Raw genomic sequence first — 21,935 nt, 5'->3', positions numbered from 1 at the left:
ATAACTGCAGTAATTGCATTAGCAATTCGGAAAGGTTTGAACTTAGGCATTAACTCAACAGGATTATTCCAAGCCCATTGCCCTCTTGGGGGAGGTATCAGTATCATTTTGAAAAGGGCTAGAGCCATACCATGGGAGCCAAATACAAAATAGGGAAGATGGGGTGTCCCTACCATGCTCTTACTGGAACCCCAGCCTGATTCTCCTCTTGTATGTGGTAACGTGATAGTGTATGATGGGAGCATCCCCATGTAAATAAGTGGAATGATATTATCAGAAACGTGTCTCAATCTCAAAAATTTTTCAAAGATAATGAGGTCTTTCCAGGCTTTGTTGGATGCCGTTAAATGAGTACTGGAGAAAGAGCCAAATCCAAAGGAAATACAAGGACAACTCAGGTATTAGATGCCATGTTTGTTAGATGCTGTTTGACAAGACAGTGTGCCCACAGATCTGGATTGGCCTCAGCATCTGTTGTCTTCTGTGTAGGAGAAAGGAGAGAGTATAGACTATGTGGATGAAAAGTATGCAAGCAATAGGTGATAGCAGGATAAATAGATCGTGGAGAGTGTCACTGCAGGAAACTGCAGGAGGATGAAGAAGCTAGAGACAGGGGGTAGAGATATGGGAGGAAATTGTAGATGTTACAACATGGGGGAGAAGCAGGATGTCCATAGATGTGGTGAGGACCTGTTGGGATGGGACTAGCGATCTAATTAGGAATCATGAGGAGGATCCAGGATTTTGTGGTGGACAATGTGATGAAATTTGGGGTGTGGATCTGCAAGAGATCAGCCCTGATTAGCTTGCTGGGTACAGAACCATCTGTCCTTGGAAAAAAAAAAAAAAATTGTAGCTGTAGAACAACGCATGCAGTGACTATCCAGTGCATTTCTCCTCTGGCTGTGTATGGGCTGTACCCCACTGCCATGAACAAGCCCTTCTGGAATTCATAGGAATTTGTATGAGCTGCATGTGCTTGTTTCTTGCTGTTTGGTGCCTTGTTCATAGCATGGGTGCAAGTATTGTTAATCCAATCACTTCTTGAGCCTTCCTGAAGTGCAGCATATCGGCAGTCAGTGAAAATCCTGTTAAGAGTCTGTTGGTGGGTGATTAAGAGATGTCAGAGGGCAGAGTAAGCTGTATCAGCACTGAGCTGGGTAGATGAAGTGTTCTGTGGTGAGCCTAATCTTGTGAAGAGCATGACCTCTGTCTTCTGTATAAAGATTTTCCATGGTAACCCCCCTTTTTAATTCAGTTCTTAATATACACATAACCTAGCTTAAACAATCTTGGCTGATGGGAAGGTCAAAAGGGTGAGAAGACTCCCTGACGGAAGGTGGGTGGGAAAGGTGTGCTGAAGAAGGGGAAATGTAAGAAATGAGCATACAAAATGGGATTAACATCAGATAATAGCACATATGAAGAGCAGTTTATCTGCTGTTTCCCCTCCTGCTTCCTCACCTCCTCCTCCTCTGCTGCACAGTGTTCCCTCTTTGTTAGTGCATCCGCCCTTCTCAGCAGATCACTGGATGAAGTGAGGATGTTGTGGCTCATTACCCAGATGTTACCTAATTATAGCAACATCTTTTCTAAAAGATATCTTAAGGGACAGACAGAGCTCTGCTGTCTCCTGCTGTATCTGAAAGTGGCCATCTTTGGTCATCTCCTGACAGAGGATTAATGAAGTCTGAAGGGGGACATGGATCTCGTCATTCCTCAAGAAGAGTTTTTAAAGGAGATGTGGAAAGAAAAGGGAAAGAAAAGCTTTTGACTAGGAGAGTTGTGGGCAAAAGCAGAGTTTTCCTAGTGCCCATCCACAGATGTAAGAAAGAGAATTTTTTCTTGTGCATCGGTGGAAAGATCTGTTATATTTTGATTTACCTTTTTCATTTGAAACCTCTCTTCTCTTTCCTTGTTTGCAGGGAGTGCTTTTTCCCTGTTTGCTGCCCAAATGCTTTCAGACATATGCTTTGGAAGCTGAAGTGTGCACCTCTCTCACGGCAGCAAAGCTTAGTCTCCCAAGTGTTTTTCTTATATGGAAACAAAGACTTGATCTGAAATAGGACCTCAGCCCACTAGACATCACAAGCTGCTGATAGATCCCAGAGGACTTCAAGAGTTTGTTAGAGTTTGGCTGATGAAATAATGGCATTTCACAAAAGTAGCATCCAGTGTGCCTGTCAGGGTTCGTGTACTGGTTCCCCAAGGAGGTCTCTTTAGACACATGAGTGTGTATGGCAAGATGAGAGAGAGCATGTCAAAAGTACTCAACAGTCATGTTCCTTGCTATATTCAGGGGGCACAAAGGGGTTCTGAAATGTATTGATTTATGAAATATTATAAGAAAGAGACCAAGATAAAAATCAATAGAGGTGGTGTTGGTTCTGTGTGTTTTGATCCTGCTGAGCCTGGAGGATGATCCTACCATAATCTCTAAGGCATAAGAGTGCAAAACCTGCTCTTGGTGAGCTGCTGTGTGTATATATATACATGTCTGTGTCTCTTGCTCTCTAATATCAGACATGTGGATCCAGTCACATCTGAGCTAATGGATTGTTCTCATGAATATCTGAGCTTAGGATTGTGTCCTTTTGGCTGGCCGAGCCAGCGTACGTTTGACAGTGCTCGTAGCTTAGGACAATAAATCTAGGCTATAGCAATTTAGTGTGCAGCTTCCCTGTGCTCTGAGCTGAGGCACATGAATCCTAGCACTGATGAACATCTTCCATGCTCCTGCTGAGTGTTTGAACTCTGGCTTTTGTCCTACTGTAGTTACAGTTTATTCAGTTTAGAAACAGTTATTGCATGAGCCTTCAGAACAGACTTGTAGCACTAGAATCTCTCTGTAGATGAGCCCATGGTCAAATTATTTCATTACCAATATTGTAGCTCCATCCTCATCCTTTTACATTTCTAGACAACCCTATACCTCCTTTCCCAATATGCAATTATAAATTGGTACCATATAATTTGCCTGTCACTTGATATAAGGCTCTGTTTATTTTAAACGCAATAATTAGAGATAACAATTGCTACAGAAAAATAAACATCTATTCAATGAGAAGACTGAGTAATTAAGAGCAATTCTTGGTTTCCTCAAGTAGGATGCTCAGTAACAAAGTTTTTCCAGTGTGGCTAAAAAGAGTGTAAGAGGTGCATTGTAGGAGACCAGAAACCCGTGACCTGAAAGAATTGGGAAATTAAATGGGAGCTATTAATAAGAAATTATCTAGAGTTTTCCTTCCAGGTTGTATTTAAGATGCAGTTTTCCTAGTAGTAGTTTGTAAAGCTAGCATAGGGTTTAGATCCCTTTCCAACATTATTTGTAAGGATTAATCAGTTACTCCTCCTGCAGCCCTTGCAAGGTAAGTAACTGCTATTATTATTTTATGGCTAAGGAAATTGTGTTGCTGTGGGCCAAATTTTGATCCATTTTCCATGTTGTAGATCTAAAGCAACTCCACTGCAGTCAGCAGCTAGGCAGTGTAACTGAACTGATTTAACCCTAATTCAAACTACAACATTTGTGCAGAGAACTGTTGAAAGTAAAGAGCAAGAATATTGCATTTTAAGTATTGTCACATGCTTCACTTGAGTTGCATTAATGCTTTTGTTTGCTTTAAGGGTTGATTTTTCTAAACTGGCATCCTTCAAGGTTTGCAGATCTTGCAAATGCCAGTGCACGTAGTTTTCAGGAATGAGCATCCATAAACACTTTTAATATTTACAACAGCAACCTCCATTTTGTGGGGATAAATTGTATTACTTGTATATAACGATTATATGTACAAAGTTCATGCAGCAACGGTGTACACGCACTAAGCTTTTTAAAAAACAGTTTGTTCAGCCTACAATCTGCCTTTAATCCAGATAGTTTGTTCCCAGTACTAGTCTGAGCCCTGAAGTAAACCACAAATGTCTGTGTCCTGCAGTGCCTAGATTAACATTTGCAGAGTATTCATTGACTTGAATTAATTGGCAATTAGCTAACTCAAGATAAAAGAGGAGTGATATTTCTCTCTAGACATTTCTTTAATTGCTTATCCAGCCAAAACAGATATTGCTGGCCAGACAAGAGCTTTCCACTCAGTTTTTTTAAAGTTTTTTGACAATGTGCTCTGAAGTGAAATGAAGAGCAAGCAACATGCAATGTGCAGATGATCTTCTGAAATCAGTGACTGCTTTCCATGCTACACAAATTTATCAATACTTACAAATAGGGCATTGGATTGGTTTTATTTTAAAAGAAAATGAAAAGCCTCCATTTACCCTCAGAAAAATCATATGTATTAAAAGTAGTAAATGTACCTAACTTTTCTTTGCTTCTTGAAGTAGTTCATTGCCTTATGATTAAAAATCAGGAGAATGAGTTACTTGTGTTTAACATTTCTGAAAGGCTGTGTGAACATTATTAATAAAAAATGAGTATACAGTAAGTGCTGTATTTAAACAACAATGTTGTTTCATTATTTGTCTCTCTCACACACACAATGATAATTTGTTTCAGATCAGTGTCTTTGGCAGACTCCAACTTTGGACAGGATTGAAAAACAGTTCCCTCTTGTTTCCAGAACATTTCTTTCTCTGGTGAAGAGTTTTAATAACAGGATTATAGTATATTTATTATATTATATTTATATAATATATTTATTATATTTAATATAATATTTATATTTAATATTTAATATCTTAATATTTAAGTTATTTTTATTTACATTTTATTTTATATTATTAAAATATTTAATTTATTATTAAAAATATTAATATTTAATATTTAATATAATATGTTTATTATATTATAATAGTAAGGTGATACTATCTATAGCTGTGTTTCCTCTTGTTGCTATTTACACAACTGTAATGTGGATATGAAATAGCACAACTTTTACTTTTTTATTCGGTCCATGTTAGAGAAAATTGCTACACAAGATGCAAGGCAGAAGTGAATCAGCCTTTTTTTGAAATCCTGTCCTTGGCTGAAAAGTCATGGAAGTGAATGCCAGCTACAATATAGGCCACAGATACAAATTGCTGCGATCAAGGATTCACAGTGAATATATTGTCTCAGCTGGAGGAAAGCTTTTGTTTCTCCATCCCCACAGTACATTCTTCTTGGGTTAAATAAAGGATTATTCTCTGTACTGCTTCAGGATGGGCTGGCCACCTGTCCAGCTGGTCTATATCTGTCTCTTGCTCATCACATAAGCTCCTGTCCTTTTCAGAGAAGATCTACATATCTTTAAGTGTCTGCAGAGTGGGAGTTTACCAGCACCAAAATGTGCAGGCATGGTTTTTAGCAGGTCGGTGTGGCATTAGGCTGCCTCAGGCCTGTATGCTTGCCTTTGCTCTTCTTCCTTGAATGGCATCTTTCCCTTGTGTCATCTGGGGCATGCTCATTGGTTTTCAAATTGGTTTTCAAATTGTGGCTTTTAATTATAAATTAAAAGACAATGTTAGCTTGCACATCCCCTTGTGTTTCAGCATGTTCATGTTTCCCTCTTTTCTTCCCAACCTGAAATTATAGAGCTGGTTCTGGTGCACTTCAGTGGCTAAGATCAAAAGCAGCCCAATGTTTGCAGCTCACAGGATGTAACAGTCTCAAAGACATGTCAGGGCCCATAAGCCTGCAGGAACCACCTGTGGATGGAAATCTGAAGTGTGCCTGAAAGAGTATGTGTGACAGCTATGTGGGTGGTTGGGGCAAACTTCAAGTGCTTGATTCCCACAGAGTCTTAGATTTTCTGCCAGGACAGACCAGAGTTAACTTTAACAATCACGAAGGTTACTTGTCTACATTTGAGGGGTTAATTACTCATGAAGCTGACAAGTTCAAGCTCTATTTGTTGCCTAGCAGACTTGCTTTATGCTGAGCAAGTGCAAAGCAATCTCTTAGCAGCACCCTTGTTTCTTTTCCTTTGGAGGCCACACAGGTACCTGTGCTGGCCCGCATGCATTGACAATTTTTAGAAGTACCAAACTTATTGATGCATTTATATTGGAGGCTTACTATAGATTCGAGGTGCTCATTAACACCTGCATATACAGGAGAAAGAGACCTGGAAGATCCACAGCCTTTTCCACAACTCTGTAAACACCTTGGATACTTGTTCCTAAGCAGGCATTTCTGCCACTTCCATGTCAATAATAGCTCGGCAGTTTACTCTGAAGCCACATAGTGGCTTCTTATTCCCTCTAAGGGTCTGTCATTGCACAGAGAAATAATGCATCTTGAACGGTTTATGTTCTCTGCGTCAGTAAAAAGGCTTCCTAAGCATCAGGAGCCCACAGGAATTCAAATCCCCAAGTATCATCTTTGAGTAGTTATGCACTAGACTGGAATTACGGGACAGAAACAGAGTTTCTGAATACAAGCCTTTCCTGCAGAAGCTTGTTAGGATTTCCTCCTAGTGGCAGGTTCCTTATCCTATAGATGGACTTGCCAAGCTGGCATGCAAATGTCAAAAGGAAGTGCCTGGGGGAGGGAGGGAGGAAGAGGCAAGGCAGAGCGACATGGTTTATTTTTATCCTAAAATTACATTCAGTGAATTTAGTACAGTGAAAAGTGCTGTCTCAGAGGGGCTTGCTCAGAGGTTTTCTTCTATCTCCACAAACCAGACAGTGGTGACAGTGCATTTTTTTTTCTTTATTTTTAATATGCGAATCAGGAGAAAAGAAAAATGCATTGAATCTCACATCTGTTTTCTCATTCTGGCCTCTGGTACTGTGATGTAAATCAAGAACGCCTTCTTGAGGTCAGTGAAGTTAATTCAGTATAAAATTGGTGTGGTTCAGTATCAGTGTGATTTTTGCAAGGTGTGTGATGTCTTGTAACAGTTAACTTCTTTATTGGAGTAAACAGAATGGTTTACTTTTAATTTTTGAGTTTCTGTGGTAGGTAAGTAGCCAGAAGGACAGAGGATGCTATAAAGATTGCTTGTACAGCATGGTGGCGTCCCAGAAGTTCATGGTTAAAACCCTTCTATGACTTACTGACAGGGTGCTTGCGGAAGAAAAAAGGGAAGAATAGTTTACAGATCAGCCAGGTTCAGTGGGACAGATGTCTTGATTTGGGAGCAGCATTTGAAATCAAAACCTGAAGTGTGAGATACCAGAAAGAAGCCATTATATTTTCTTCACGGTGAAGGACCAGTTACAGAGAGCAGTTGTTTGTGTACCTTTGTTGACCTCTGAAAATAATTGGTCTGCAGCACATTACACTACAGCACAGTGCACAGATCCACGGAGTCTAGCTATAAAGGACTGAGCTAGAAGTTCTGCTGAGATTTCGAAGTGTAACTAAGGGCAATGTAGTGAGTGATGTGGTTGTGCTCTAAGAGTGATGTAGGGCTGCGATTTGTGCTGGGATCAGGAAGGAAGCAATCAGCACAGATTGAAACTGCGCACACTTTCAACAAGCTATGTGGCCAAGTAGCCACTATCCAAACACAGAACAAAGCCAAAGAGAAGAAGCGTAAGTATGGCTGCAGCTGCTATGAACGGTGACAACTGAGCCGGTAGTGCTGTGGGTATATTATAAATTTATAGACAAAATTCAGACATAAGAGTGAGCATGGCTGGACATTGTAGCATCTTCTCCCGAGCTGTGCTTAGCCACTTCAGGCAGAAGACAGGCTATAGCTATACAGTTTCAAATGGATTTGTCATTGTACTGCACTCTTAATTTTTGTGACTTGTTTATGTCACAGCTGAAAGTAAGGATGTCAGCGTTTAACCAGATGAGACTTAGAAATTATGTGCCTAGAAATATCCAGAACACTTGAGCAAACCATAAAAGAGATGTGACTGGAAGCAAGTCGGGATTTTATTTCTCTGCATAATAACCAGTGATTAATGGTTCCAAATTTATGATTAACTGTGTAGCAAAAAGATGGACAAGTTATCTGCAGGAGATTGCTAGAGTCCCTATGAAACTCCAGGTTATTTCACTGAGGACAGTTTATAGTAAGTCAATAGTCCATATATTCATCCCTTGATAAGAATTGTGAAGTCCTATGCTCATTGTTTCACTGGACTGCAGATCTGTTTTGTTCAATGTGCAGATAAAGCAACATGTTGGCTTTGGGTTTGCATCAGGGGATGACATCAGGATCTTAACTGCAACCCAACCTAGGAGCTGTGAGCTGAGTTAGACCTTTTCTTACCGTACGATATCATTGCTCATAAATGCTCTGTGAAGCCCAGCAAGTCTCAATGACACCAGGGAGGTGCTATTTCTTCTTACTTCAGTTATGACTGAATTAAACTAAATAGCAATTTGGTATACTGTGTGTGGAGTGGGCTGGGATCCAGCCTGTCAGGTGTTGTGCTACATGTACATGCATGACACAAGTGAAAGCTGAACCAACAAGATCTCACTGGAATACACCTACAAAGTACCATTTTTCCAGGTACAAATTGTCTTAATGGCACTAAGAGTTGAGAGTTCAGTGGACCATCTTAAACTCACTTGTGGGAGATACCTCAATGTACTTGCATGAAAGTCAGCAGATTTAGATAAATGTTTTGCAGAAGATATTGCTTGCATATATATTACTGTCGTGGTTTAAACCCAGAAACCACGCAGCCATTCGCTCACTCCCCCCACCCCATTCCTCCCTCTGCTCCCGGAGGGATGGGGAGGAGAATCGAAAGAATGTAACTCCCATGGGTTGAGATAAGAACAGTCCAGTAACTAAGGTATAACACAAACCACTACTGCTACCACCAATAATAATAATAATGATAAGGGAAATAACAAGGGAAGAGAATACAACCTCCCGCCACCCACCGACAGATACCCAGCCCGACCCGAGCAGTGATCTAGCCCTTCCGGGTAACTGCCCCCAGTTTATATAGTGGGCATGATGTGCTGTGGTATGGAATACTTCTTCGGTTAGTTTGGGTCAGGTGTCCTGTCTCTGCTTCCTCCTGGCTTCCCCTCCTCCCTGGCAGAGCATGAGACTCAGAAAGTCCTTGGTCAGACTAAACATCACTGAGCAGCAACTAAAAACATCGGTGTTATCGGCGTTGTTCCCAGGCTGAAAGTCAAAAACACAGCACTGCACCAGCTACTAAGAAGGAGAAAAATGACTGCTACTGCTGAACCCAGGACAGTTACTTACCTCTTTTAATTCTTGGAGGTTTTTTTTCATATTTTGGTGATAGCTGAGACATCCTGATCCTGTTGGGGATATCCATATCCTTTTGCCAATATAATCATGTGACATCACTCATAAATTATTTGAGGATAAGAATATAGTAAATAATAACAAATGAAAAGAACTTCAAACTGTATCAGCATATGTTGATGTTCCTCCATGCCACAATGGCATTCATCACAGCATTAACTTTATGTAGCAGATTAAATTCAAACAGTAAAGGAAAGCATAATTAAGTACCTTTTTATGATCATTCAAGCTTTGGAAGGAGCTAGAAAAATGTAGAGGCCATGTCTACACTGTGGACATTTGACCATTTATTTTTGTTGATTTCTGAGCTTTTTTTGATGTTGGGTGTCAGTAAAAGCCCTCAGCCTACTGCAGTTAAATTGGCACAAGTTTACTCCTTATTGGTAGAACACCCATTGAGTGGGGAGGGCTGGAAAACAGTGCTTCAACAAAACTACAGCTTTAGTGTCAGAAGCTGCAGCAGCAGTAAGGATGTTCACAGCTTCACTGCCAAATGGTCACAATGTGGGCTGCAGGGTCTTCATTACTCACAAGACCTTATCGGCTGGAGGAGGGACTACTGAAAGTTGCCAAATGCTGGGTGGCATCCTAATAGCAAAAATCTCAACAGCAACTGTCTCTAACCAGTTATTTCTTTCTGTTTTGCTCTGTTTCTCCTGCAGGGCTTGTGAAGTTGGGGGTTCACTGTGTCACGTGTCAGAAGGTCGCTATAAAAATTGTCAACAGAGAGAAGCTCAGTGAGTCGGTGCTAATGAAGGTAATTTTCTAATGGGAGATTTAAAGAAAAAAATTAAGTTCTTGGCTCTGTGTCTTCTGTTCCATGCAAAATTAATATCTTTAATAATGTATAACAAACATCCTTGTCAGTACATGTGGAGCATGATAACAATAATCTAGTTATGGGGAAGGCTAGGGCAGCTGAAATTAAATGGAAGAATTCCTGTGTTGTGTGAACAAAGTAAACGGTCAGCTGCTTTTGTTGCTTTTCTGCTGGAGCAGATGCGTGTTGGGCATCTGACGTCCACCATGCAGCAGTGCATAATGATTATGGTACCTTGCAGATTGAGGTGTACAGATGTCAATAGGAAGAGATTTAAAAGAGGCTGGTGAAATCTATTGTTTGAGTACTCCTACTGCTTGCTCTGCTGCATGGGTTCATTATGATCTGATGCACCAAGGTCCATGACTGTTTAAAGCCATAATTCCGTTTGCGATCCAAAGAGCTGTGCCATTGGAATCCATCAAAGAGTCTATCCCAATGGCTGAAGAGCTTAATTCATTTTTTACCTAGCGTTGCAATACCAATCTCCTTACATGAGTGTCATTGGTTGATCTTGGGAACCTAAAAATAAAATAAATATATGCATAAAGTTTACTCATGTGATTTGGTGACTAGAAGGGCTAAATTTGGCTTGATAGGAGAGAACACAACTGTGCTGCAATCAACAGAATTCCATCAAGCTGTCACAGGCAAATGACGCTAACATGTCTGCATGCAGCGTAGAGCACTTTATTGATGTACCTTTCCTATAAGCAGATGGAGCATATATCTTTACACTGCTGTTTCATATATGTACTTATGTGTCGGCTGTTTTCCAGCACAGGTAAGTATAGCAACCTTACTACGAACGGAAAGAAAATTGAGATTAAAGGAATATGCAGTCAGTGAATGTTATGCATACAGTGTAAGTTCTTTTTTTCCAGAGAAGGATTCTTGAAGTTTAAACTCAGTTGTAGTGTGGTGAGATTTACATTTCTGGAATTTCATTGAAGTATTCAATGCAGTACTGTGGATTCAAACAGTCTTCTAATATAGACGAAAAGGTAGAAAGTGAATAGGTAAGAAAACTGCAACTTTAAAGGGAGATTGAGCAGATGAATGGAACACAACAAAAGCAAAGTGTATAAATGGTAAAATCTGAATGAGTCTCTAAACACTTTGAATATTTTCCAGAGTAACATCCTAGGAATATCTTCCAAAAACATGAGCATTTGTTTGCTGAGAGATGCTGTCTGATATCTGTATAAAACATTTTATTTACCTCATTGATTTTCAGAGTAGGAAGCAAATCACTTAGCATAGCAAAGTGATCTCTCTGCTTTGGTTGTGTTGTATTTGCTCGGTTGTAGTATGAAATCTGAGTAGAGAAATGGTGTGTTAGGCCCTTGTTTACACAGCTGCGTGCTGAAGCGTGCCATGTTTTCTGTCAGGTTGCACAGCATCCTTCTTGGGAGGATCACCTGTTGTATCGTGAGTCTCATTTTCAGACCATTTTTCGTCAGATTTTTGTCTTTCAAGGATTCTGTTCTCTGTGCTCAGGAGGTTGAAACAACAGATGGGATTGAAGTGTTTTGCCCAGTTCTTGTATAAACTCAGTAACCAGATGCCTTCAGGAATGCCCTGTGTCTGATGGTCACAGACAGGGCCTGAGACTTCTAAGTGAATTTGGAATTGACTGTGCTGTTAGCCAGCTTGATCCAGAATGTCTGATGGGGAAAAAGGCTTGCAGCTTTTGGCAGTTCCAGTGTGATCATTGCAAAGCGTCCAGCTGACAGCTTGCTGCATGGAGTCAGCAGCCATAGGGAAGTAGCCAACAGTGAAGCCAAGTCATGGTGGTGTGGTGGCATTCCTGCTTTGTAAATTTTCCCACAAGCTTATCAGTTCCAGTGACTCTCTTTGCCAGTGGGCTGTGCGGAACAGTCCCTGGAGCCAAGTGATTCAAGACCACAGCTACTCTCCTAAGCCAGGCCCAGACTGTGATGGATTTTCCTCTAATCCATCCTTGGACAGAAAACTGGATCTGACAAATGCACACACCTGCCGCACGAAGCTGTAGCACTGCAGTGCTGTGGCCATTTATCCTAGAGCATAAGGAAGAAGTCTGCTCATGGTCCTTTCAACATCTAAAATGACAGGCACAAGCATATACCGCAGGCTGCTTTCTCTGCCATCATTATTCCATTTTGACTTGCTTCTTACAGCCTGCATTTCTCCAGTGTTCTTGCAGTGGTTTTTTCTGTGTGTTCAGGGAACTGTCCCTTCTTTTTGCAGCTGCTCTTCATCTGAGCTGTGCAGAATTGAGAACCATTTGGTAAAGTGCTTTCTAATCATAATGTCACAGTATCGATATTTCTGGAGAGAAGATTTTGGAATTGAAGCAGCTGGTCTCAATTAGCAGAACTGCTGCTATGGAGATGATACACAGGCAGGCATAATGCAGCACAAGCTGCAGTAAGTGTACCATCCAAGCACTTGCTGCCCTGTCAAAGGACAGGGCTGCTCAATGCACATGTGAGCTTTCTCCTTTGTCATGCCCTGACTTGCTAAAGACAGGCTGGGGAGCAGTGTTCCTTTCCCAGCTCCAGCTTGGGCCTGTTTAGGAGCCTGGTTTTGGGGCAAAGCTACAAATATAATTTCACAGATGAGAACAGAAGGGCTGGTTCTGTTCTCACTCCTGCTTTCATGCCACTGGTAAAAGCTTCAGCTGTATTTCTTCAGCCACACTGTGGTAACCCCTACTGACGAGAAGACCTGCCTCCCACAGTACCTCTAGCTTGCTCTAGCACAAATTGGCAGAAAGATTTCAGGAAGGAGTGCATTATAGGGAGTGTCCTGAGATTGAAACAGGGTTCATTAATTTCCTTGAATTACTTCTGGATCGCTGAGAAGGATTTTAGGCCCATAATACAAAGCTGAACGTGTCTGTAAAGCGGTAAGCTTTCCTGAACAGGGAGATTCACTATTGATTGGTTGCCTTTTCAGTACCAGCACAAGCATTTGAAGTTTATAACTTCAGAATATAAAGGTTAAAGCAAATCTTTCCTCTGACATGGCAAAAGCTTGTTTGGAAACATCGAGGTGTCTCATGAGATGTACTCAAAAGAGTCCTTTCCTCTTTACCACCTCACAAGTTCTCTTCTACTTCCTCCTTCTGAAGAATAAACAACAAACCTACTCTTTTGGTGAACCATCAGATGGAATACTCTTTGGACAGCCATTGGTAGTAGAAGCAGTGGGAGCGTAAAGGGGAAGAGCGAGAAGGGAACAGCTGGCCTTGGGCAGATTACTTGAGCACACAGGCATCCTGAGAAAACCACAGATGTGCCAGGCTTGATGACTGGAGATGAGCTCTGTATGTGTGCTTTGTCTCCATATGCCTTTTGTTTCTTCTGACCAAGTTCTCCAGTGCTGGCCTTGAAGTGAGGCAGGTATTTCCAGGGTGGGGGATGAGAAAAGACAGTCTGCATATTTTTCTTATGCAGCTCAATTGAAACATGGTGGTGGGTTTGAGGGAGGTTGTTGGTTTCAGTGGCTTGTGGTGCTAATGAGCTCTGCTTCCTGAAAAATTCTGCGAAAGGTATAGTGTGTGCTCTTATGCAGAGAGGACCATGCAGTGATCACTGTCAGGCATCACTGATTGTCTGAAATGGAGTGGAGGGATAATTAACAGGATCAACGTTTTGGAACTGCCAGGATAACTTACAAAAGCATGCTTGTAAACAGGCACTGCTTCACATGGTCTTTTTGTATTATTTGCTTCTTCCTGAGTTTCTGTTTCAATAGCAACTTACTTTCTTACTACCTTGTCCTACTTTGAGTCTTTCCTGCCTTATCCATCTTTTTTCAATTGTTACTTTGCCTTTTAACCCTTTTCATTCTTCTTTTCTCCCCCATGATGATTTTTTCCTTTTTCTCTGTCTTTCCCCCTTTTGCTACAGAAAGTCATATAATAACTGTCATTGTTTTGCTGAAAAAACTGCTGAAATGCAGCATGTCTGCTTGAGGTGCCTGTTCTTCAGGGAAGAGAATTAGAAATTGGGCACAATTCAGAAAGTAACTGAGAGAGTAACTAAACAATCAGAGCTACTAATTTATGAGAGACTCAAGGGTCTCAATCTACCTACTTTATTAAGGATAAGGTTAAGACATAACTTAATCATGGTCTGTAAATACTGATAAGGAGGATAGGCATTTGATAATAGAGGGTATTACAGTCTTGGGGGCAAAAATCTTTTTGGAAACTAGTAGTTGTAAGCTGTAGGTAGACAGAAATGTAGAAATACTAGGCCTATTTAATCACTGGATAAAGTTACTAACTGGAACAAGTCCCCTGAAACTCTGGTGGGTTGTTTTTTTTTTTCCTCTGAAAGACTATTAAACTTCGTCTTAAACTGCTGTGTGTTTTTCTAAAATCTAGATCCTAGGTGAGCTTCAGCTGCTGGACTTGCAGCAGGAAGTAGTTGGAGATGGTTAGCTCTGACTAGATTAACACAACAGCCTCTCTGGCCTTAAAGTCCATGGAGCTGTGAATTTCTAATCACTTATTTCTGTCCAGAGCATAAAGAGAGGTGTTTGTGCAAGGTGTCTGCAAATACAGAAAGTTAGGCTCCCCCGAGCAAAGTTAAAGATCGGAATGCTTGAGAGCAGCATCTTTGCTTTGTAATACCTCATTTTCAGGCTTTTCAAACAAAAGACTGATATTGGTTGACCTGGCTGTCCTCGGATGCTGACTGGAGGCCTGGTCTACAGAAATCATTACCGGAGTATCAAAACAGCGTCAGTGAGAAGCTAAATCTGAGACAGACACAGAAATGGACTGAATAGTGTGACTTGGTTCAAGTTCAGCTTTGATCATGAGAAAGACAGTTTCCCTGACATTAGCAAAGCCAAACTCACCAACCCCTAGCCTGCATTTTGCCAAACCAGATTTTTTTCTTAATGTATTCAACAGTAGTGTAATTGTTTTCCAGCTGCAGTGTTCAGGAGTTTTACTATTAATTGCAGTGGAACTGGTGTTAAGCTGCTGCTGAATCCACTGAATGCCCCTACCATTGGTTACAAATGAACAAGGACACAAGACCATTTGATTTCATCAGTGAATTGTGTTTAGATTAATCCAGGATACTGGCACACAAGATTTTGGAGATGGTCATATTAAAAATAGAAAATGGAATCATAGATAGTAGAATGGTTTGGGTTGGAAGAGACCTTCAAACAACCCCCCTGCAATGAGCAGGGACATCTTCAACTAGATCAGGTTGCCCAGAACCACATCCAGCCTGGCTTTGAATGTCTCCAGGGATGGGACTTCTGCAGCCTCCCTGGTCAACCTGTTCCAGTGTTTCACCACCCTTGTTGTAAAAAATTTCTTCTTCACATCTAGCCTGAATCTTCCCTCTTTTAGTTTAAAACCATTACTCTTCATTACTATTTCCCTCGTCGAAGGGAAAGTATTTCCATTTATTAAATGAAAGTCCCAAAGAAAAGGTTTTAAAGCATTCAGTAAACTTTCCATGACTCCCTGATTAAGAAACACTGTGCTGAATTGCTGGTACTCATCTGTTATTCTTCTGATCGATTGGCATATATTGCTGTGAGAGGAGAATAACCCAGGGGATCTTGATGGTGAAAAAAATATGAAAAGAAACTAGATCTCACCAAAACGTGTACATATTCTCTGTACTTGCTGTATTTTTACTTGCTGTTGAACACTCAGGTTACAATGTACCAATGAGTATGTTCGCACTTCGTGGATTGTCCCTTGCAGGTTTGCTGCATGCACTTGTTAAAAGCACTCTCCCCCTCATTACAGTTTATCTTTAACCTGGAGAATTACCACACACTTGTCTGCTTTTAGCACTGGAAGAGAGCAGATTAGAAGTGTGTGTTTGTGTATGTTTGACAGTGTGTAGGTGAGGAACAAACTACAGAAATGATTGGCACTCATCAAAGAGCGTGAGTGCACAAACACACGCTCACCCCCCACCTCTGCGACCCAAGTTCGTATTCCAGTAGCAACTCAGTGAGCACAGCACGACTTCATGAATGCAAGTCTCTCTTCTGTGTTCAATGAGATAAAAAAGCACCTTGCAATATGAAAAACATGGGGAAAATGAAAGGGTCATTTTTTTTTTTTTTTCCCGCAGCTCCCTTCTGCTATAGGGAGTTTGGGAGTAGGGGCATGTTACTGAATGTGTGATGCAGAGTGTGTTGTTTTAAACTGGAGCTGCTGTGGAGCATTGAAAGCCTGTTCGCTCGTCATGCATTTGAGCAGTTAGTTGGGTAATTGTATTTTCCGTCAAAGAATCACTCTCCGCCTCCACTTTCCACCACACCCACAAGGAACCCCCTTTGAGGTATTCTTAAAGAAGGAAATCAAACAGGAATCACCAGCACATGATGTACCTGTCAGAGGAACAAACCTGTCAAGTGTGCATGGTACCTTTTGCATTCTAAAGTTAGTATGATCAATTGAGGCATTTGGGCAAGCTATAAAAATAATTGGTCTTATTTTTTCTACCCTACTTTTAATTCCACAGACTTGTGTTATAGCAGTCTGTCTCAAACCTCTGTTGTACCAAACACGTTCTACCCACAGCCCTGTGTGTGCAAACACTTAATACACAGAAGGTCTACCATCCTCATGCACTGCCTTGGTCATACAGCAGTGAATTTTCCTCATTGAGCCCTAGTTAGGGCTAGTTGAAGTCAAGGAATGCTTTTTCTGTTCGTTCCACTTGATCATAGTCATAATGTCTGGATAGGAAAATAACTGCTCCCAGACATAAGATGTCTAAATGTGCTCTGCCATCCAGTCCTCATCCACCTGTGAAGCCACTGTGAATAATTAGCCTCTAAAACCCCTTTCTGTTCAGCTTTATACTTAACTGTTTCCACCATAAGTCCATGATGGTTGCACTTGGGGTGAAGCAGACCATAGTTTGACTTCACGCTGCTTTCTCTACTGAAGCTTCTGGGAATTCTCTTCTTCCTTTGCCAAAGCTTAGTTTTGTGAAAAGATGCTGATTCACTAAAGTATTTTCTCTGAAATAACTTTGGCTCAGTGAACTCCCAATATATCAAAGACTAGGTTTCTTTTGAACTCTCTTTGGATTCGTAGCAGGCTGTTAGGGTGTCCTGCTTGCCATCTCCAAAGCAGAGACCCTGAAATCCCTGCCTTCACAGGGACTTTCACCACCTCTGAGCCTTAGGCTATAAAACCAAGGTGCAGAAAGTCTTGAGACAGGCTCCAAGGGTCCACAGCTGTGAGGCAGACCCAGCTTCCCCAGCTAGAGAGGTGTGATCCTACAAAGCATTGCTGCATGGGGGAGTGACAGAAAGCTTTAGGACACTTAGCTGTTGTCAGGCTTGATGCTCAGCTTCCTGGGAAGAACAACCAGTAGGATTTACCCTGAAAAGTGAGGGGAACCCCAGGTGAAGCTTAGCTTTCAGGCTCAGCCTTGTAAAGCTGCGGTGTGGAGTGTGAAGATCTTGAGGCTGGCACCCTAAGCTTTTAAACCATGGTCAGATCCCATGGTATTTCCAGAATTTCTGTCAGCCAGGACACCCAATTAGTCTGTGAACCTAAAGCTTTGGACTCCCCCAGCCTGCATGATCTCCATAGCACAGCCACCTGGAGCTGTAGTCTCTATTAATGCCAAATGTGAATCATGGGTCTGATGAGTTTGGTTGTTTCAATCTGGGGCTACAGGTTCCAGGTGCATTCAAAAATTTTTTTCTCTTTTTATTTTTTTCTTTTCCTTCCTGACTCATTGAAGGTTGGTGGAAAATGCTTAAAAAGCATTGGATTTTGCTCTGACTCACTGAAGCTAAAACCTTTTCTAATTGACTCTCAGCACTTCAACAAGCTCTGTTCTGAATCAGTCTGAAGAAGTGCAGAATGAAACCTATCCCAGTCTGCAGAGCAGAGAATGCCACAGGCGAGTGGGGTCTGGTTGAGCCTTATGTAGAATTGGCCACATTTACAGCTAGGAAATGCCTTTTAGACTATGGATAAGATGACCTCCTAAATATTTCAAGCAAAAATGGAATTATCAGGACATGTTTTCTGACCTGAACTACAGAGAGTAATACAGCTCCTTATAAAAATAATTTTCTTTGCTCACACAGTTTCTTCCTCGACTGAAAGTAGAACTTGAAGTGAAACTCAGATGCAGTCAGCAGTGTGAATGCGATATTGACTGAACCCTTTGAAACCTGTATCATGAAATACCAGAGCAACAGTGTAGGATTTTTTAAATCATTCCTCACCACATTGCACATGCTGGAATGTAATGAGTGGGGTTATTTAAGGGACTGTTATATCCTGTTTTCATGATTCTGCCATGCCAGTGTTTGCTCAGTATCATTGCAAAAGTTTGTCAACAGTTAAGAGGAGGAAGATGCTGGATCTCAGAACTGTAGCGCAGCATATGCTTTGGAGGTTTTCATTAAGGACCAAAGGTAAATTGGGAAGTGTGGTTTAGGTTGTTTATATTTTCTTTTCTATATTCTTTTTTTTTTTTTCTGGGTTGCTAGTTCATAGAATCATAGAATAGTTAGGGCTGGAAAGGACCTTAAGATCATCTAGTTCCAACCCCCCTGCCATGGGCAGGGACACCTCACATTAAACCATGCCACCCAAGGCCTCATCCAACCTGGCCTTGAACACCGCCAGGGATGAAGCATTTTCAGCTTCCCTGGGCAACCCATTCCAGTGCCTCACCACTCTCACAGTAAAGAACTTCCTCCTTATATCTAACCTTAACTTTCCCTGTTTAACCCATTACCCCTTCTCCTGTCACTATAGTCCCTAATGAAGAGTCCCTCCCCAGCATCCTTATAGGCCCCCTTCAGATACTGGAAGGTTCCTGTGAGGTCTCTATGCAGCCTTCTCTTCTCCAGGCTGAACAGCCTCAACTTTCTCAGCCTGTCGTCATATGGGAGGTGCTCCAGTCCCCTGATCATCCTCGTGGCCCTCCTCTGGACTTGTTCCAACAGTTCCATGTCCTTTTTATGTTGAGGACACCAGAACTGCACACAATACTCCAAGTGAGGTCTCACGAGAGCAGAGTAGAGGGGCAGGATCCCCTCCTTCGACCTGCTGGTCACACTCCTTTTTATGCAGCCCAGGATACAGTTGGCTTTCTGGGCTGCGAGCGCACACTGCCGGCTCATGTTCATTTTGTCATCGACCAACACCCCCAAGTCCTCCTCTGCAGGGCTGCTCTGAATCTCTTCTTTGCCCAATCTGTAGCCGTGCCTGGGATTGCTCCAACCCAGCTGCAGGACCTCGCACTTGGCATGGTTAAACTTCATAAGGTTGGCATCAGCCCACCTTACAAGTGTGTGAATCAATGTCCGTCTGGATGGCATCCCTTCCCTCCTGCGTATCAACCGAACCACACAGCTTGGTGTCATCAGCAAACTTGCTGAGGGCGCACTCGATCCCACTGTTCATGTCACCGACAAAGATGTTGAACAAGACCGGTCCCAACACCGATCCCTGAGGGACACCACTTATTACTGGTCTCCAATTGGACACTGAGCCGTTGACCACAACTCTTTGTGTGTGGCCATCCAGCCAATTCTTTATCCACCAAGTGGTCCATCTATCAAATTGATGTCTCTCCAATTTAGAGACAAGGATGTCATGTGGGACATTGTTGAACGCTTTGCACAAGTCCAGGTAGATGGCTTCGGCTGCTCTGCCCCTGTCCATCAGTTCCGTAACCCCATCCTAGAAGGCCACCAAATTGGTCAGGCAGGATTTCCCCTTAGAGAAGCCATGCTGGCTGTCACCAAGCACCTTGTTGTTTTTCATGTGCCTTAGCATGCCTGCCAGGAGGATCTGCTCCAAGATTTTGCCAGGCACAGAGGTGAGACTGACTGGTCTGTAGTTCCCTGGGTCATCCATTTTCCTCTTCTTGAAAATGGGGGTTATATTTCATTTTTCCAGTCGTTGGGAACTTCACCTGGCTGCCATGATTAAAAAGACTTAAAAAAGAAAGGAGTTAAAAGACTTCTGACTCCATTTTACATTGGTTTGCATTTCACATTCCAGAACCTTGTCTGGAAAACTCTTTTTGTTTGCTCTTGGAAAGAGAACCAGCATTACACCAGAAGAGCTCCAGCAATAACGGGACATCAATCCTTGAGTAGATTGACTGAGACCAGAATTTGCTTAGGTATGTGACCCTGCATCTATACTGCTGAATAAGCACCATAAGCACCAATATACTGATCCATCCCAGTTGTAGTTCATCCTTGTATATAGCAGGTAAGCCATTTCAGCAAAGATTTTGTTCAAAGACTATCTTAAGTTTTTGTTGAGGCAACTGGGTTGTGCCTTGTACACCAGCAGTACCTTTCTGTTAAGAAGAATTTTTTAGCCCATGTAGCTTACAAGTTTCCCAGCTCAGACAAGATGTGTTACGTAATGGATGTTTAACTAGTACAACTGAGAGCCAAGCACTGGCACTGAACTGGCAGTTAGGGGATGCAGGCTATTTTTGTTTGGTTTTCATTCTTCTGTCCAACATGAACGTTTTTCAAATTGTTTGTTAAGTATAAACCAGGCCTCACTCTATCTATCCCTGCAGTTCGTTCTATTAAGTAGTTGACACAAATTTAGGGAAAATCTGAGAAGGGTCAATCCCAGTGCAATTAACTGTTGGTTCCAGAGCTGTCAGATGGAGCTGGATACAATATGCCACGGGTTTGCTTTGTTGCTTTTAGAGCATGTTGGTAAGTTTTCAGGTATTTGGACGTTTCTTCTTTCACCAGGTGCTATCTCTGTACTTGCTGCCTTGCTCCTGGCATCCTGAGATGCTGAATCCACTGTTGCCATATATTTCATATGCTGGTCTGTTCATGAAGAGCACTTCCATAGCAATAAACCATGGTTTGTATTCCCCTGCTGTCCTTCCGCAGATGCACACATGGAGGAGACTCAAGAGTTTTAGTTCGAAATGGTATTTCTTGTCCAACTCCAAGAGAATCTTCCAGGTGTACTAAGAGCACTCAAGCCCATGCTCTAGTGGTCTAGCTACCACGCAGTGACAAAATTGCAGGCATGGCGTGGTCGATTTTGTTCCTGTGTGGGAGAAGCAGTCGCTGCTTTGTCAGAACACCTGGTATTCCTGAACCTTGCAGTGTAATGTAATATGGTATGCTCTGCAGCTGTGTGGGGAGGCAGCAGCAATGGCTTTGTGCTGTGAGGGATAATGGAGATGTTACCTTAATTCTCTACAAACCATGGGGAAGGAGGGATTGAGTTTAATCTTGAACTTCTGCGTCTGTTGCAGTCTCTCACTATGTAACAATTGCTAAGTAACATCTCTGTTATGCTATCATGCATTGCTCCTGCTGGAAACAGGGAGTTTTGAAAGTGGCAAGAAATTCTGTGGTGGAGGCTGGCTTTTTCAAGAATGCTCAGTGAAAACTCAGGCAACCAAAATTACTGCCCTTTATGGAAATTTTTTGACTGATGCTCCATATTATGCTAAAAATAACACATTCAAGGTCATGTTTTAGAACGTTTTGGTAAGGCAGGGCGGACAGCTCAACACTCAAGAAGAAGGATCTAGCCTAAGAAACATGGTCACTTGTTCCTGTTCCTCGTATGTAGCATGGGTAGAAGTATTCTTATATCATTTGCAGTTCTCACAAGTGCCTCCTCTTCTGTACATTCAGTAGGAAAGCGGTGAGGACGTGTCACTGGTGCAAGGTGTAACACAACAGAGTGCAGCTCTGTAGGTTTTTCTACTTTTAGGTTTTCTGTTGCTTCAGGAGACAGAAGCATTCTTTATCATCTGTATCGCTTAGATGTAGGCCTAACTACAGGAAATAAATAATAACAACATGTATAAACAAGTTTGACAGTAGCACCTAGTTTCCTTTCAAGTCTGTTTATAAAGAATGCTCATGTCTTTTAATGGGGTATGTATTTTATCTTGTTCTTC

The 21,935-nt window shown here is 41.8% G+C and overlaps 1 protein-coding gene across 2 annotated transcripts in view; it reads left to right on the top strand.

The window, feature by feature from the left end:
* Positions 1-21,935, top strand: part of BRSK2 (BR serine/threonine kinase 2) — a gene marked incomplete at its 5' end in the record, with an annotated part of 323,574 nt that overhangs the window by 149,624 nt on the left and 152,015 nt on the right. For both annotated transcript variants that reach the window (XM_080619064.1, XM_080619063.1), the window contains one exon: positions 9,854-9,948. In XM_080619064.1, coding sequence (XP_080475190.1) covers positions 9,854-9,948 — 95 coding nt within the window. The remainder of the gene's footprint in view (positions 1-9,853; positions 9,949-21,935) is intronic.

This window comes from Psittacula echo, assembly GCF_963264785.1.
Source record: "Psittacula echo genome assembly, chromosome: 5".
In the NCBI taxonomy this organism is placed as follows: Eukaryota; Metazoa; Chordata; class Aves; order Psittaciformes; family Psittacidae; genus Psittacula; species Psittacula echo.
The sequence above is the reverse complement of the archived record's forward strand: the minus strand, read 5'-3'. Positions and strand labels throughout refer to the sequence as shown.